The sequence below is a fragment of the Larimichthys crocea genome, chromosome XXIII (assembly GCF_000972845.2).
Source record: "Larimichthys crocea isolate SSNF chromosome XXIII, L_crocea_2.0, whole genome shotgun sequence".
NCBI classification, from domain to species: Eukaryota; Metazoa; Chordata; class Actinopteri; family Sciaenidae; genus Larimichthys; species Larimichthys crocea.
The window spans coordinates 7,280,839-7,299,343 of record NC_040033.1 but is presented as its reverse complement, the minus strand read 5'-3'; the positions used below and the strand labels follow the sequence as shown (position 1 = coordinate 7,299,343).

Here is an 18,505-nt window from a genome sequence, read left to right as displayed (position 1 = left end):
AGTCACGTTGTGTTTTATTGTGTTTATTAAGAAACAACATAACTAGACGAAACTAGACGAAGCGGTCAGCAAAAAATATTTGAGCCTAACTCACCCCTCTTTGTCTGAATCCTGACCACCAAGTGAACAGGTAAAATAAGGTGCCAATTACAGGAGATGATAGTGATCCAGAGAACGTGTAGCACAAGGAAAGAGCTAGAGCTTCGCCGTGAAGTTAAACACACAAGATAATTGGTGAGTTTTAGGTCGCATTCAGGCAGGATCCAGCGCTACGGTGAAAACTCAGGTTTTTCTATTTATTTGAGTCGGGGTAGTGCGTCTTGGCTGCAACCTGCAGCAACGAAGGTCAGCTGAGATCCAATTTTTGGGAGAAACACAACGATTAGATCAGTCAGCCTGAAATGTCTCTGAAACTGAGACTATCCAGGTGGATTCATGGACTAAACTCTGATACTCTACCTGTTGTGTTCTGGATTTGTTTATTTCATGTACCCAGCTTCTAAATCTGAGTCTAACTCCCAATTTCAATGCAAAACAGTGACACACAGACGTTTAATTTGGTTTGTGTCTGACGGTTGAGTGACTTAGACAGTGAATGAGAGTGAGGGCGCGCCGGCATCGATAAAGTCGTGATTTCCTGAATGTTTCACAGCGTTTATGTTCAGAAAAAGAGACACGCCGTCGCCGGAGCTGCTCAGCTTCATATGTGGCGTACAGACATTGGAGTGGTGTCAATCTTCACGTCTAACTCGCAGCAGGAAAAAGCAAAGTATTAACTCAAAAACATCTATTCCTTTAAAACAAAATATGCTGATTTGAGACCCTGTGCAAGACGTGGTTTACACACGTTTGTACACACTGTACTGTATACAGAGTTTTCTATATGTGCATCTGATATCGGGGAGAGATCATCTCAGTTGGGTCCATAAAAAGTTTGCAGGGTGTCATTTTGACTTTCAGGTCGGGGTGGGAGGTAAAAAATTTTTCAAGTTTGTAAAAATCCTGAAAAACAAACAAAACAACGGAGCTGCCAACAGCGCCACAACTGGTTGGTGTTTACACTGGAATCTGGGCACTTTGATTTGTGTGTTTAATTTATTAGTTTATCTTGTTTAAATTAAGACGAATAACGACTCATCGATGATTTATCAGGTCTAACAACAGCTCACACCAGACGACGATCGGAGGAAGATTAATCGCAGCCTTTGTGTCAGAGGATTTGTGTGTGTTCGTGTGTTTGCGTGTGTGTGTCAGACTTAATGTGTAACATGTTGCCTTTAACCAAGCTGTCCTGAGAAGGGGGGATGAAACAAACAAAAAAAAAAAACGTGCCAATGTTGCTGCAAATGCTGGCAACGGTGCCAACCACCAGCCGCTGGATTGAGTAGCGACCGCTCGCTTGGTTCCTCCATGTTGCCTTAGAAATAATGCACAATAAGAATGAATGTTGGTTAGTCGTGATGAAGACGCCGTCTCTCTCTCTCTCTCTCAGCGAAGACGACGCGTTAACAGTGAAACGTTGCTTATGCCATTCGCAGGAATGTTTCTTGCACTTGTCAGATTTTTTTGGATGGCGTTTTAGATGAAAGTACAATTTTTGTAAAAGTTTAGTTTGTTCTTTTGATTTCAACATTTCCTAATTTAATGACTCTCAGTCGGTTTTAATGAAGTTTCAGAAGTAAGCTACAGAAAATGACACACGACGTCTGTTTGGGGGTCTCATAGACTCAAGTCTGTAAAACATGGTTGAATACAATGTGTTTTCCTACGCTCGATATCTGACTGGTGTGGACTGATTATTTATTTTTGTTATTGTTTTTACTAAGAGCTGTAACAGGGATCAGTCTGTGGTCAAACGTGTAAAGAAAAGTGGCCATGCATAGCCAAATATGATCAAAAACATGAAAACTTATGATCTAATGTGCAGAACTGGTTTGTGCCAAAGAGACTTAAAGGTCCAGTTACCCAAACTCTAACTCTCCTAACTCCATCCTTAACTCCTTTACCTTGTCTACTCCTGCTATCATCTCCTCTAACACTAACCTTAACCCGCCTACACCCAGTAACATTCTTCCTAACCTGAACTCTAAATTCAAACTCCATCTCCCCACCACCACCCTAACCCCTTCACCTCCTTCCCTTTCCATACTACTTCCCTCCATCTATCAGCAGAAATGGAATATAATGGGGAAAACCTGTTTTAGACCTTTATGTCCACAAAGCCAGTGTATAAATTTGAACAGCGTGTCCGTGACGTCACCGAGTCGTTTTGAAACTGGCTGCCTCGTCCGCCTCCCGGCTAATCTAACGATTGGCAAACATGTGCATCATCAGCAGGTCCTGAGGCGGGCTGAATGATGCATGGCTGCTCAAACACGCCATCTGTAACGGCACCTACCTGTCAAAGCAGCTGGTAATTACACATAGTTTTAACCCTTAATATAATTTGAACAGGTGAGTTATTTGGAAATTCAGACTCAGTACAGTTGTCATAAATGGGAAAATTAGCTATAGAGACCAAAACAGTTTTTTGTACCAGGCTGTAAACATGTTTATTTCTGCTGTGAAGTTGGACATTTTAACATGGGGACTTATGGAGACTGACTCATTTTGTAGCCAGCCTCAAGTGGACGTTTGAGGAACTGCAGTTATTGGCACTTTTCATAGCCACAGAGTTTGCCGCTTGGTTTCTACAAACAAACATTGGCTCTAGATTGGAGACTTTGTTCAGTTCAATATTGAATCCGACACACAGCAGCGAAGTCGATGTCAAGGAAACAAAACAGGAGGGTTAATAATAAAGCAATTTATTTGCCAAATAAGAATGCCTATACAGTATATACAGTACATACGACAGTCTGAATACTACCAGGAAAACGCTTGGCAAAACAAAAGTAGATGGACTCCCAGACTGTATGAAAGTGAACAATCATAATTGTATTCTGTAACACACGCAATGATATAACGAGAGATTCCCGACCCCTCTGGGCAATTAAATATACACATTGCATTACCTATATAAAACAACAATAATCTGTACACCGTTTGTATGTAAAATACGATTGCACAACCCAACAAGTCCCACAACATGTCTATATTTGAATTCAAGCAAGGCCTTGCTGCTTAACCTTGATAAAAACATAAAAGTAATGAACTCCGTATTTTGGCAACTCCACTATCACTCGACAGATGTTTCATTCTTGCTGCTGCTGCGGAGGAGGAAAAAGTTCTCCCGTGTCGTGTTTCCCTTGTTTACCAGTAGACACATGAAAGTGGTTAATACACCCGCTGATGCAGAGATGATGCAGAACTATGAGAACGGTCGAAAAAAAAAGGTCGGACGAAGGTATTTACACTGATGAATGAACACTTGGAGGTGCATGGCTTTCTTTACAGTGTGCGTTTTAATGGTGCGTGTGACCTCGTCACTCATAATTCAAAGTTTAGTCTTTCAGGACCTCTGAAACCAAACCCATACTCAGGTCCTTCGCTCTCCTCTCCAGCACTGTAACACTCGGCGGTCTCCTCTTCAGCAAAGTTTCCCACGTGGAGATCGGCTATCACTCCTGTTCCTCCTCTTCCTCCTGGAGCTCCTCGATGGCGTCCATCTGAGTCCTGGAGCACACCTCGCTCATCGGGGCCGAGTCCTCGCCCTCCACCACCAGCTCGTTGGACATCTCGTTGTTTTTCTGCAGGGACGGCAGACGAGAAAGAAATGTAAGCACAAAAGCTGAATGCTTCTCTCCAAATAACACCAGTATAACATGTTAAAATGCAGTAAGCTGGTCAGGTACAGACAATTCACTTACTATCTTCCCGTCACGTTTTAGTTCATAACTAACCATGGTTGTATAACGTGACATGACTATGGAGCAGGACATGAAACCAAATCTAACAGTATCTCATAGTTTCACAGTGTTTTCATTCAGATTATTGAAGTATTGACTGTATGAAATGTTTTTAAATTCATTTATTGAATCACAACTTGTAACACAGTTTGAAACGCAGTGACATAACCGTTAAAAGTTGCACCAGGACTTTAAAATAAACATCTTTCTTTCTATTTTAAATATTGAATATAGTTTAAAAACTTTATTTAAGTCACTCTGGTTGAAATTCTGCTCAGTGTTCCCTTCATTCCTATCTGAATTAAAACATTAAAGCTCCCGTGGTGTTGGACCACAATCAGTTTAAAAATCAGCCATAACATTATGACTACCACCGATAATCTCAATAATCATGGGACCTGTCAGTCGGTGGGATACATCAGGCAATAAGTGAAGTTTTGTCCTCAAAGTTGATGTTAGAAGCAGGAAAAGCGGCAAGACGACCGGATCAGAGCATCTCCAAAACAGACGAGCTACTGTAACTCAAATGGCTGAAAAAGTTCAAGCTGGTTCTGATGGAAAGGACCTACACCACGTCAGTCAGGCGATCATAATTTCATTTGTAATGACACACCGTGTCTTTGTGTCCCAGGTGCTATTTTTAGTGAGGCCGGCACAGTCTTAATTTTCAAGCGCTGAGACAATTATTGTGCTAATCTAATATTTGATAGGCTGCAAAATGGAAGCACACCGTGTGTGAGTAATCCAGCCCGCACGTGAAGATACTTATGCAGAACCTCCTGAACCTGATAACCTCATTAGGTTAAGTTTCCGGCTAATAAGTATCTAATTACAAGATGGAAAATTCAGAAGATTTGGCTGCCAGAGCAGAATAAGATGGGAAATTAATCAATGGACGGAGACGGATGAACCCAAACTCAGGTGGAAGAAAGACCATAAAAGATAAACAAGTAAAGATAAATAACTTTAAATTAGATTAGCAGATCTATGAGGTGTCCATCTGTTCAATATAAAGCTACAACTCAACAAGTCTGTCTCACTAATTAACATTTTATATCTTATTTGTTTCAAAATAAACTCTGGACAAAGTCAAGCAAGCTGGAAGCTGTTGTCAACCAGGCAAGCAAGCTTTATTTTCAAAGATTTGACTTTCTGTTCTTTAATATAACCCTGTGATATTCTGGATAAAATATCTAATAAAGCAGATGATAGATGCTTGAACAGGTCGCTGCCAGTCATTTTTCTGATTACCAGGACTTGAAAAACTGATTGCCCTTTCAGAAAAACTCGTTTTCCAGACAATCAGCGAGACACAGACATACTGTACGCCAAGTAGACGACTGTAAAAGCTCAACCGTTCGTCCTTTCTGTCACTTAAATACATATCTCAGTTACAGTCAACCCAGCCATGACCTGATCATCTCTGGATGCTCTGCAGACTTTTGGCTTGCTGTACGACAACTAAGCTGGAAGTCTACCGCTTCGCCCTGCTTTCCATATTCGCTTATGGAAATGTTTATTTTACAGATGGAGAAACTTTGTCTGCACGAACCCAAAACAAGGGATAGATCTGAGAGAACATGGGGGCCTTTCTTGGCACCGTGTCACATCACGCCACAACCCAGTGTTGTAGTACTCGAGCTCGGGTCTTGGTTTTAAGCTCAAAACCACGTTTTAAAAAGGCCTCGGTCTCGTCTCGGTCTCAGACAAATAGGACTCAGGATTTTAGTTCAAGATCACAGCTGCAGGGATGTCAAGCCAATCCTTCTGGAATAAAATAAAAAAGAGTTCATCTGCTAAACACCAGATTAAATACTTCAAGGCGACTCTCGATACACTCTGATCTTGGTCATGTTTGTCTCGGCTCAGTTGTTCAGGGTGTACGTGTGTTTAGTATGGGGTTTGATTTGATCCAATGTACTCTGTCAATGTAAAAATACAAATCTAATACAGCTTTTTTTAATCGAAAAGGTTTTAGATGTCTTGTTTTCTCGCGTGTATTCACCATGGATTAGTTTCTGGTTGCGTCCCCATTCAAACCAAACAGGCTGATCACAATAAGCGAGCGCAGAACAGAGTAAGGTGTGCGCTCTCATGTTTGCGATGACCTCAACCCAGGTGTTCCTCTCACCTGTTGTCGATAAACATAGCACGCCGCTATGGCAACCATTGTCGACTCCCCTATGAAACCAGCCAGGAGGGATCCGACCCCGAGTGTGGCCCCGTGAACCCTGAAACACAAAAGGGTTGGATGAAGGTTTGCAGCTGCAGCTGCCTTTAATCTGAGATTATTATCACATGGGGAGTGAAATCATCCCGATGTTTGATCTTTACAGGAATAAAGAAGAATATCACACCATACTGTATGGATATGAGTAACAGAGCTGACCTTTGTGACCCTGACAATGTTCTGAAGTGTTGACTTACCCCATATAAGGCAGCACAACTAGACTGGTGATGAGGACAATGATGCGGAGAACCGAGCTGGGGGCCAGCACAAAGGTCTTTTTCAGGGTCATGAGCCATCCAGTCAGATGAGCCCGAACAGTCACTGCAAACACACACACACACACACACACAAAGTAGAAACATCACCCCACTGGTCTGAGCTACGCCCCGGGTTAAAGCCACAGCAGGAAGGAAAATCCAGCTGGACACAAACAATTAAAAAAATGGAGTGTCTTACCTGGCAGGGGAAAAAAGGAGAAAATTCGGAGTGGGACCACACACAGCTCAGCGAAAGCATAGTCCACTCCGATGACATCAACCAGGATCTTCTCTGATATATGAGGAGTCCAAAACACCACAAAGCAAAGCTGGACACACACAAAAAAGCAAATTAATTTCTGCGTCCACTGCACCACAATAGAGTCGCCCCGGCACGCCTCATTAGATTTCATTAGTTCATTAACTCAAGAGGGGTTTCAGACTGAACGTGGGCCTTTGAAGCTCACATAACAACACGAGCGAGCGAGCGAATGCATGACAGACAATGTTAATGTTTCTAGAAGCAGTTGTCGAGGCACGTGCGGCATTACCAAAGCACCTCAGAGCTATTACTGTATTATGTGCACATTAAGGCGTGTTAAACAGTATAATACATCTAACAAACACAGGGAGGTGTTTTTGTGATTCCTCTCTCTGACTGACCGCACTGCTGACATGTTGTCTGAGTATCAGCTGTGTCATATTTGGCATTTAGCACTTCATAGCTTCATATTTTCACATCGACCTTCCGACCTCATTCGTGTAAAGACCTGCGAGTCTACCTGTGTGAGCCCCATCTGTTTTCAAAGTATTCATCCAAAGCTCCAAAAAGGAAACATACCAGACTACAATTACCGGCCTTTCCTCGCTCACTTGTACTTCCTTCTCAGCTGATTTCATCCCCGTCTTTTTCAGACAGTCCCATTTATAAACTAGCCGTCACTGAATCATCAATCCTGCTTTCTCTGGGTGAGGAGGCGTTCTAATTTCCAACAAATGGAAATTCACCCAAATGAATCCCGGTCAAGGAAACCATCACTCATTTGAATACGCCACTGCAGCCAGTATCTGTTTTATTGTTGTTGACTCTCTCCACCAGGACGGTCCAGCAGCTTGTTAATGAGCTGAAATGTGTAAGCAGGCCAAGGTTTCCCAGTAACCATGCCTGATTCCATCTCAAGTTGAAACTGCAGCCTGGTCTCTCCACTATAAACCCGAAACCATGAGGTCTCATCTCTGAACCACCAAATCATCCTGTGCATCTGTATTATCTAGACCCATCTACTTCACAGGAGTCACTTCCTGTCCACTGAGATACCACAAGGATTCCTCGTAGGTCCCCTTGTCTTCTCAGTATTTGGTTATCTCTCTATGCTGATGATAGCCAACTCTATCTCTCGCTTCTTCCTGCCAGACAGCATTGCTGTCTCGGCACAGATCTCAGTTCTTGAGATCCCACAGTCCTTCTGTTCAGCAGTCATCAGTATCTCGCTCAGTTTGGCCTCACTGTCACCAACAAATTACAAGAAATCTGGGGATCCTGACTGACTGACTAACTTTGATCGAACATGTTGCACCTGTCACTCGATCATGTCATTTTGGACCGTGTAACATCTCGATCAGGCTGCATAGACATGTTACACTCTTCCAAAAGCAAATAATTTTTGCGTTCACTGCCGCCAAAATAGAGTCGCCTCAGCACATCTCATTGGATTTCATAAGTCCATTAACCATTCAGTTTATTATCCAGCTCAGCACACCAGCAAACTGCAAGAAACCTGGGAATCCTGATGAATGACCAACTAATTGAGCATGACGCATCTGTCAAAACATCTGAATGATCAGGTCCTAGCTGACCAAGTAGGCCGCTCAACTACTTGTCCAGGCACTGGTCATCTCTCTTAGACAGCAAAGCCTCTGGTTCAAAATGTGGCCGCACATCTCAACTTTTCATTACTCTACCCTGGCCAAACTCTTGTTCACTACACGGGAAATCTTAATTCAAACTTCTCCCATCCCAAACTCAATTCGGTCAGCAAAATCGTTTGAAGACCTCCTCTGAGACCACTTAGTCATCTAATATCCTCTCCTCTTACTTATCCCCTAACCTCGTGGGACTTGTTTCCGGTGGAATGTGGGACTTGTTCTCCGAGGCGTCTCTTTTATCTAGCTTGGATTGTAATCTCATTTGTTTGAACAAAAGCGTCTCAAAACATGAGAAAAAATGTTAAATATTTTTTACGCTGCCAACACTGAGTCATACTTTACGATAAGAGAAAGGATGACACACACCACGAGTGTTTTGAGTACGCTGAAAATCGCCCCGGAGCAACTCCATAAACATTTCACCATCTCACGCTTCCTGAAGATTTACATATGAAGCAGGAAATCATGAAAGCCTTTGATGTGGTTTCGCGGTTTCTGATCCCCTTGAACCAAAATATTGGAACAGATTACTTGTAAATGATGATTTCATTTAGTATCACCTTACCATCTATCATTACTTTAGCAAGATGGAGGCCATAATAACTAATTTGTGTGGCTCAACTTAAACCGCCGTCTCCCCTGACTCAGCTGTGGTTTCTCTAAGCCAGCTGACACATCCACACTCACTGCCTCGACATCACGACCCAGTCGGGTGTTTCATGGGATGAAATTATTTGTTACAGAACATTACTCTGCTCCTTTTTCTCTTTCTCCGTCCTCTGCTGTTTTTCATTCCCTTGCGTTTCCTTCATCTGTAATCAGGACAAGCCCTGGCATGAGGGCTGTCAGCTTGTGTTTTCAACACTGCTACAAGCCATACCTATCTGCCTGTTTTGCTGTGTCAAGCACACACCCCTCACATTCATGTTTACAGCTCTGGGACTCCACATCTGGTGTGCCATTCTCTTCCTCCTCCCCTCTCCTCCTCCTCCTCCTCCTCCTCCTCCCCCTAAAAGACCCAACCTTAGCCACAAACTTCCTGTTTTTCTTATTCGGTCTGTTAACACAACTGGGACAAAGGCTCCTTATTACTTTTCACTTTTCATCGTTGCATTAGCACTGTGTTGGAGCCAAACACGACCAGAGAGACTGGTTCTTGCCGAGCTGCCGGCATGATCATCCAAAGAGTTTGCTGAAAAACAGAAACGCTCGTGCATAATGTGACTGCAGCGCTCATTACTTAATAGAGGCGTTCACCTGCGAGGGGCTTTAGGAATGTGTTAACTGATATGTTTTATGTGCCTGTTTTATTAAGCTCTTAAAGCTTGGGTGGGAGCGTTTGGGGGGGCGACACAAAAGCTCCTCAGCCTCTTCACAAATTCCACCCTAATGTGTCTCCTCTCTCTCGCTCTTTGCAACCTGAAACCACGACAGGACGGCACAGGAAAACGACATCCAGAGCCCCCTGCTACAAAGCCGTGAACACCCATCACTTTAAACATTAATGTACAGCTGGATCGGCGTAATTCACTGTCTCGAATGTGCTCTTGTTTTTGACAAAAGCAGTCGGGCTTGGAGATTTATTTTCAAGGAAAACATTGCATGTAGCAGGATAAGCAAAAACTATGTCAGACATGTTTCTACATAACTCAAGACTGGTTATGTCAGTCTGTGAGTGGAGCTGAACCATGACCGACGAGGTATCTTTAAATCTGGCATGCAGCAGGATGAGAAGATGGTAAACACCGCAGAAGATAGACAAGGACACTCGCTCTGCATGTTTCGTTATCTGTTTTTACATTTTCGTGTCTTCTGTTTTGCAGAATCTGTTTTGCAGAAATAGATTTACACCACTCCTCCGGCCAAGAAAAACAAGCCGTAAAGTATTTGTTGTGAGAGAAATGACTTGCTTTGGATCTGCGGCTGTAGAGCTTCATGGTAGGACAACTGACACCTACTGTAGGAGAGGTGGAGTCTAAATGAAGGACACCTTCAGGCAGGCTGTAAACAAACACTCTGCAAGTGTGGGAGTGCCTGTTATGAAAATGAATACTGGAACTTCATGCTAGCTGTATCATCTGTCAAGGTGGGTCTAGATGTTTGACTCAATTACAACCTGAAACGGCTGATTTATTATTTCAGTGAACCTCCTGAGGCCCGCGACAAGTTTAGCCAGGAAAACATCAGAATAGTCAAACAATGTTGCTCAGTTTCCAGAGCCAAAGATCTTCATAATTCAAAGACATTAGATTTTTAACTGAGTGTTAACAAGATGACAAAGATACAAGCAGTAAAAGCTCATTTTATCAGGACTGTTGCTGAGTAATCATCTGCCGGAGTGACTAATCGTTTCAGCTCTAAACCTCATGAACTTTACTGAAAAACATCCAGCCAGAAGTCAAGGATTGCTACAACACAGTAAACTGTGAACCACACCTTTGTTTCTGAGCTAAATGATGCCATATTTTGATATCATTACCACAGTGTGAAAACACGTGACCCGTATCTTACCGTGAGTGACAGAGCCAGACAGCAGAATGTAAACTTTTTAATGTGCGACTTGGTGACGGGGGTGCCAGCGTTCAGCTTGTTGCTGGGGTTGTTCTGTTGGTAAGAGAGCAACGTTAGTGGCATAAACAAACCCACCTACAATAAACTGCTACCAGCAGCAGAGGGGAGTCTGGATTACCTTGTCAAAGGCCGGGTACACTGCTCTCAGTTCGGTTAACCAACCGTAGGGCATGTGACCCACTGGGTATGTGGCCGTGAGGACAGCCACGGCCTGGAATGACAAAGACACAGCAGCTATAAGTCATCGGCACGCCACCGCTTTAATGTTAAAAATACCACACGTGGCACGCACGGCTAAATTAATGACAGGTGTCTCAGAACAGCAGACATGAAGGCAACATGTGTGTGTCGCTCACTTTCCTCAGCGGTGTGTGTGCGGTTTTTCACAAGTTTATGATTGTGTCCGTGTTATTGTGTCCACAAACAACAAAGAGCAGTGTTAGGTTTAACGCAGGAACAGTACGGCCATGTAGGAATGTTTTCACCCGGTGTAATCATGCCCTGAGTTTCACATGAACATGGTGAATCACCCAAACCACTGGCAGCCAGTGTTGTCAATGATTTCCAGTTCATTCTGGTAAACAGCTTTGTATTGTCTCTAGTAGTTAGGGTCTCTGTACACCAGAAAGCTCCAGAGGGAGTTTGTTAGCATCTGGCATTTCATCTGCAATAACTTGAAGGGAAACATTAGTCCAGTGAGCTCACACACCTTAATATGGAACAATAGCCTGTCATTACACTGAGGTCGCTGTCAGGTAACGGCTTTATTCATAAACTCATTCATACACGACGGGAAAACACCCACCTCTGTAGCGTCAGAGGTCCCCTTGAGGTCACGAGACACAAAGAGGTTGACGATGGGTCGGCTGATGCGCTGAGTGGCCAGGATGAGCGCCAGAGGCCACCAGAAACTCAGCATCTTTCTGATGGTGGCATCGCCCTGCAGGGATCAAAACATACCCAATAAACAACTCATGTTTACTTATTTTATTACTCCATAACTCCATCGTCCCTCTGGTTCAGGAGGTTCAACCAGACAGCATCATGGAGGTGGAGGTTCATTCCCCTCGTTGACTTTTCTTACCCCCACATCGAGTCCACTGGAGTCTGGGATGTTGTCGTGAATGTTACAGTAGTAACCCAGACCGACGATGCTGAAACGTACCAAGGCACCCATATAGAGGGAAAGGATTGGGATGAGTAGAGGCTCCACACATTGCAGGTTACTGTGGAGGAGAATGGCCACAAACACAATCTGCGGGGAGGAAGAAGAACAGCGACGATAAATAAAAAACACCAAAGCTACACTTTCAAACTCTTTAAATGCAGGTGAACGCAGAGGATTACCTGGGCCACGACATCAGAGATTGAGGCTGAGCCTACTATGACGCTGTACTTGTGCTTGAGAAGTATCCCTGCATGAATCCACGCCTTCAGACAAGAACAATAGACAGGGATGTTATGCCAAGACGCCAACAACTCAAAACAACAGCTTAACCACAGCCGGATGACAGGCTTTATAGTGGAAGCGATACAGACTTTAAATATCACAGAGCGCTGGCATGTAGAGGGGATTACAAACCAGTTATTTATCTGTCAGGTGTGTTTAAATCCGCCCAGAATGTCTGCACACTCACCATTGCATCCAGCAAAGGGAATGCAGCCAGGTACAGGAAAGCCTTTCGTGTCTTGTGCCCCACAGATTCATCCACATGGTGGAGCTTATTAATGATGTAGTATCCTAAATCTGTGTACGCTATAGGGAAGAAAAAAAGGAAACCACACGTGAGTAGAGGAGGATTCTCCTGTCAGAAGATGCCAAGATAGCGAAACTTCAGGTTGGCCGCGAACACCAAAACTTGAGGATGCGGTTTAAGCACAGCGTGTCATCACGCGTGCACAAACAAAACCCTTAATCTCACCTATCAAGATGTGAAGGACGAACGCGATGGCCCCGGCCGTCACCATGCAGAACACGGCCTTCCTCCGGTCCCTCCTGCTGTTGACAAACACCAAACCCACATTCTTGAAGTCGCTCATGGGTCCGGTGAAGAACTTCATCAGGGAGTAGGCCAGGCCATAGCTGGCCAACATTTCAACCGAGTCCCCTTTGACTGTGGCTATGCCCCGGTTGAGAGCCTGCGGAGAGATATTACATTATTAAAAGGGGGTGACAGGGGAATGAGACAGCACATGGACTGAGAGAGAGGAGGGGGAAGTTTAGTAAGACGGCGTGACCAGTCCACATGACCATGACTTAGCCTAACTTTATCTCTGACCAGATGGCAATAGAGACTCCACCACCACCACCTCCACCACCATCCTGCATGTGACACAGTAAAATAAAGACCTTTGGCTTGTCATCAACATAATGTCTGGACAGTAAACACCCACCACCTTCCCTTCCTTTCCCTTCCCTTCACTTACAAGCTGCCCCCCCCCTTCTTTCTTTTTTTATTTTTTCCTCTGCAGGACTGCTGTGTGCTATTTATACCGGCTAACACAGCCATTACATAAGCTTTAATCCTTTACAGCTTCTATGTGCTTTTATTTTGTTAAACTCACACACACACACATTATACTGTGCATATAGACAGCAGATGAGTCATCTGCACACACACACACATATATATATAAATAAATTAATAAACAGGCCTTCAATCAAGATTCATACTGATTAATCAAAAGGCAAACAAATCATAGGCAGTGAGGATAAATAACAGCTGATTTAATGCATTCGGTGGCAGCACCTCAGGGTAAACAAAGGCCTCCTCTCTGCTCCTCATCCTAAATAATGTATATTTAAATGGACACCTCCACAGCTAAGGCTAGCTGCAGCTACGACACAAGCCCACAGACAGGCGCAGGCAGTCGGCGTCAGGCTGGAGGTGGGAGACGGTGGAAAAAAAGATGCTTGGAGGTGGAAATCACACACACACACATATATATATATATAGAGAGAGAGAGACACAGAGATATTGATGTGTTATAACATAAGCGATTAAAGCCGGAGATGGTTACCTGTTCCCCGAGGTCGATGGCAACATTGGTGATCGCCAACGGCACCAGAAAGCGGATGAGAGGCCAGTAAGGGCTGAGAGATGGAAACTCCACCATAATACAAGCCGGGATGACAGAGCGAGGGGCATCTGCCTCGGTCTTTTATTGATTAAAAAATAAAAAAATTAAAAGCGGCTAAAAAAAATTAGATATAAAAATAAAACAAATCTTGTTTTAGTACCGAGGATGAGCGGTTAAAGTGTGCCGGGAGCAGGGCTCCTGTACGCGGCAGCGCTGCTGCTTCGTCTGCGGTGCTGCTGCGCCGAGCGGAGGCGAAGGTCAGCGGAAATTTCAGACCGGCGCATCTTCCTCCCAAAACATCATCAGAGAGAGAGAGGGAGAGAGAGAGAGAGGGAGAGAGAGAGAGAGAGAAAAAAGGGGTGGGGGGAGACGACAGAAAGAAAGGTGACATGCAAAAAAAAAAAAAAAGCACCGGATTCAGTCAGATTGAGTTTAAACAGTCTCGATCCGGTTTGCTCGGTTGTTGTTGTTGTTGTTTTGTTTTTTTTTCCAGACTGCGTCAGTCTCCGGTTGTTGTTCCTCCCCGAGGCTGGAACCAAATGCTGCCCGCACGTGGGGCCAGGCATCCCGGCTGTGACATCATCAACCGAGCCCTGGTGGTGTGTGTGTTTTTTAGCACACACACACACACACACTCTTTGTCTCACACACACACACACACTATTTATTATGTGTTTACAATAAATCATACAGACTTTCTCACATGTCATCTATGCGCTCTAACTTATCCGGACTTTGACGCGCAGTAACCATCCCATCATACATGTTACATGTTACACATGTAAACACTTTGGTTCAAGCTCTTGTTGTCTGTTTACACTGCACCTTTCCTCTGAGGATTATTATGCAGGATAAACAGATAAACCCTGATATGGAAACACATGGTCAATACTGACCCCTGGTGGAAACAAAAGCAAAGACAACTGAGCTCCAAGACATGTCTGTTTTTATTTATTTAAACCATTTATAATGCAAAAATATATTTACATTTCAGAGAAAACATCACCTCTGTCACTTAATATATTTACATTTCAGAGAAAACATCACCTCTGTCACTTAAAGTGGCCCCAGTGTAGAGCAGGACTAACATCTAGGGACAACATTTCAGAATTTAAGTTTATTTTATTGCCATTGTTATCATTACTATTAATAATGTTCTTTCACCTCCTTTTTTATTGTCTGTGTATTTATTATTGAGTTTTTCAAATAAGATAAAATAGACTCACAGCAGGAGTATTTATGTTGTGTTTTTTATCTCTATCTATACTGTACTATTACCTATATTAGGACCAGCACCTCGTTGAAGGCCCCTGTAATTTCATTGTGCCTACAGTATGTCTGTTGTACAATGACAATAGAAGATTTCTATTCTTTCTATTCTATTCTAAAGAGCAGAGCAGCTTTTAATACACGAGGTGTAGAAAACAGTCCTGAATAAGCTCTGAGATACGCTTGAAATTTTAAAAAAATAAAATAAACTGTTATATAGACCTTTCAAGTATATTGATTTGCATGCTGGGTCATTTGTATCGTGCACATAAATGTCTATATATAACAGTAAATATAATGAACACAGTAAAAAGTCATTTAACAGTGGGAATAAGTTGTTTTTGCATATTGGAAAACTACATTTTGTAAATTTATCTAATCAGAAAAGGTCCCATTTAAGGTCCCATCTCTTTTCCAAGACAGGCAGTAGCACAAATTATGAACAGGTAAAATAGATACAAAATAAAACAGACAGTATTAAAACGCATAACATCCCAAAAATAAAAGGTGCAATACAAGCTGTGAATCCAACAATTTCTCCAGATCTTTCAGTGTGTATTTAAAAACATTCAAAGAAATTAGATGATGGAGTTTTTTCACTTTCTGTGATACGTTCCAGTCTGTGGATAACGAGTATCCAAATGTCCTTTTCCCAACACGTAAAAGTCCCTCCATCACACAGAAATATAAGAACACAGATAAGACGAGAGCAACCCAAGAATCACTTTATATATGGAAATATGTGTGCGCCTGTGAGTTTCTAAACCAGAGCCTTGCATAAAGCTTACAGTGGTGAGTCAAGGCTTTAAAGTTAGTGATGAGTCAGAGAGAAGCATGGTAAGCTGTATGAATCACATATATAAAAGATGCCCATAATTCAATATCTTGTTTCTAAAACAGAAACTTAGTTTAAGCCTCAGGTTTTTCACAAATCACTGTACACGAGTCAGGGAGTCATCAATCAGAATTGTCAGGTATTGATAGGAGGTAACCCTTCAGTAACCATCCCTTCAATATTGACCACTGAAGGAATTTTCTGTGGAAAATAAAATAAGCTTGTTTTTTTTTCACCATTGAGAACTAGTTTTAGTTGAGACAAGGTTTAAAAAAGCACTTCACTGGTTTTATCAAGGGTTGACACACTGCAGAATCAGCTGTATCATCGGCATACAAAATGAAAACGAGCATCTGTCACGTCTACAAAATAAAGTATTCACATATTTGATCAAATCTCAGCTCCCGCAGACAATATAGACAAATATCTGCATCATTAACTCAAACTCTGTTTGTGTGTTTGTGAACACTGATTACAAAACCAGAAAAACTCAGTGATCTCTGAAATGGACTTTTGGAATTTTGTGCTGTTATTTAATAACAGAGATAACATGTACGAGCTGATGCAACTATTTTTGTTTATATAATCTGTCTCGTATCGAGTGAGTTTGTACATTAGAAGAGCGCTCATGCCAGTATATGAACTCTTATCCTAATCAATTAATAATTCCTCCTTATTTTGTCTTTAATCAGAAACAGGAAGGTCAACAAAATCTCTTCCTGGCAATGGCATACTTTGCTCAATAGAGAAACAAAATGCTGTTTCACTCACAAACTGTAACTTTAATTATATTGTGCAACATTTGTTTGAGTGAAAAAGTAAATTTTTCATCCAAGAAAAAAGTATTTTGATTATTTTTTTGGCTCAAACTTCAGTCAAAGCACAAAGTTGTTTGCGCGTCTACCTGGTGCCTGAGGGAGGATCTGTAGTGATTTTAACAGTTGACTCAGCTTTTTACCAGCAGACATGCCTTTACTTGGTTGCTGTAACTGAAGTCAGATGTTTACCAAAGAGCCCGTACCTGCAAGTACACCTCTCCTCCTATAAAGCTACAATGTAATTCATTTAATAACGCCAGGATTGTTTCATTGCATCGACTGCTAACTGTTCACGAGGTTCTCAATAACAGGAGGACTTTGTGGTTTTCTTTTAAAAGTAAACAATCAACTTTTACAAGACGGTTTTTAATAAGTAAAAAGTCAAGGAGTGTGTTACGGGCAGTGTGTTTCCAACTGTGTGTACTACAACTCATGTTGTGGGTGTGAATGTCAGTCTGCGTATGTTGCAACCGCAACTGAGTCAATGTATGAAAGAATGGACGTGCAACTCAACAATAAGAGTGCTGTTTGTTCTTGCAGTTGCTGTAAGGGGTGCCAACTTCTGATAAGATCACTATCTATTGGCATGAACATGTTCATTTTTGGTATCATGTTTAGAAGTTTCCCAGATTATTAAAACCCTCCTGCATCATTTATTATCCTGTGTGGTTTGGATATACTGTGTTTTTACATGACTGGGAAACCCTGTTTTTTTATGGGTTTCCAGGGAAGCAGATGTCTCTAATCACACTAGTTTAAACACCTATGTTTATTAGAATTAAGACAAGTTTTTGGTGCTTTGACTTGATGTTCTGAGCACATTTGACTGACAAACATCTAGAGGGCAAAGCAAAGAGTCTGCTACTGTAAATATTGTCAGGTAGAGATTAGAAATCTAGACGCTGGGAGCTGTTAACGTTTCCTAAACTTTGAAAGTACTTGACAAGAAATGAAATCCAGAATGAAATGCAAAGTTATTATAGTGCAAAACTAGAACTGGTGCAATAATGTTGTGATGTAAAAAAAAGGTGCCTTGTCACACATTAGATTAAAGCTGTCGTAGTCCCACAATGCAGAGGGCAACATCTGTCCTGCAATAGGCAACATTCAACAGGGAGAACAGGTGAAATCTGACTCTGAAGAATTGCTAGAAATGCTAGATTCTGTTATAAAATATCACAAATTGAACAAATGTACACCTCCTCCAGTGAGTCAGATCATCATCTGATCCATTGATGTTTAATGCAGCTAATGGCTACCGGAACACAATCTTAAACAGTATTCACTGCAAGAGATCTCAACGGGTCTGAAAATTTCACCCATGACTGCTCAGAATCTCATTAAGGACGTGGTTAGAGGTTTTCTATCTGATTTAGAGCAACTTAACACCGGGCTGAACAGCAGTGTTTCACCTCTGACCACGCCCAAACAACAGAGATGTCACGGGGTCCTGGAGTACACTTCTACATCGCTGCAACCACTGGAGGTTGTTTACATATATACCAACACCTACTGTATCATCCTAAAAACATTACTATTATCTAGACTAGGTTAACACAAATATGTGTGCTGTAGCAGACTAGTAAGAGTAGCTGAGTAATAAGAGTAACCAAGTAATAAGAGTAGCCGAGTAGTAAGAGTCGTAGTAGTAAGATTAATTGAGTAGTAAG

The 18,505-nt window shown here is 42.4% G+C and overlaps 1 protein-coding gene across 1 annotated transcript; it reads right to left on the bottom strand.

Moving 5' to 3' along the window:
• Nucleotides 1-2,791: 2,791 nt before the first annotated feature.
• LOC104935615 (progressive ankylosis protein homolog) lies at nt 2,792-14,242 on the bottom strand. Its single transcript, XM_027274209.1, has 12 exons — nt 13,854-14,242; nt 12,755-12,971; nt 12,470-12,588; nt 12,180-12,263; nt 11,917-12,087; nt 11,638-11,772; nt 10,951-11,043; nt 10,773-10,865; nt 6,535-6,664; nt 6,276-6,399; nt 5,980-6,079; nt 2,792-3,689 (listed from the first exon to the last, which is right to left on the bottom strand). Exons 1-12 carry the CDS (start codon nt 13,947-13,949, stop codon nt 3,561-3,563), a joined length of 1,491 nt encoding a protein of 496 aa, XP_027130010.1. The 5' UTR covers nt 13,950-14,242; the 3' UTR covers nt 2,792-3,560.
• Nucleotides 14,243-18,505: the final 4,263 nt, after the last annotated feature.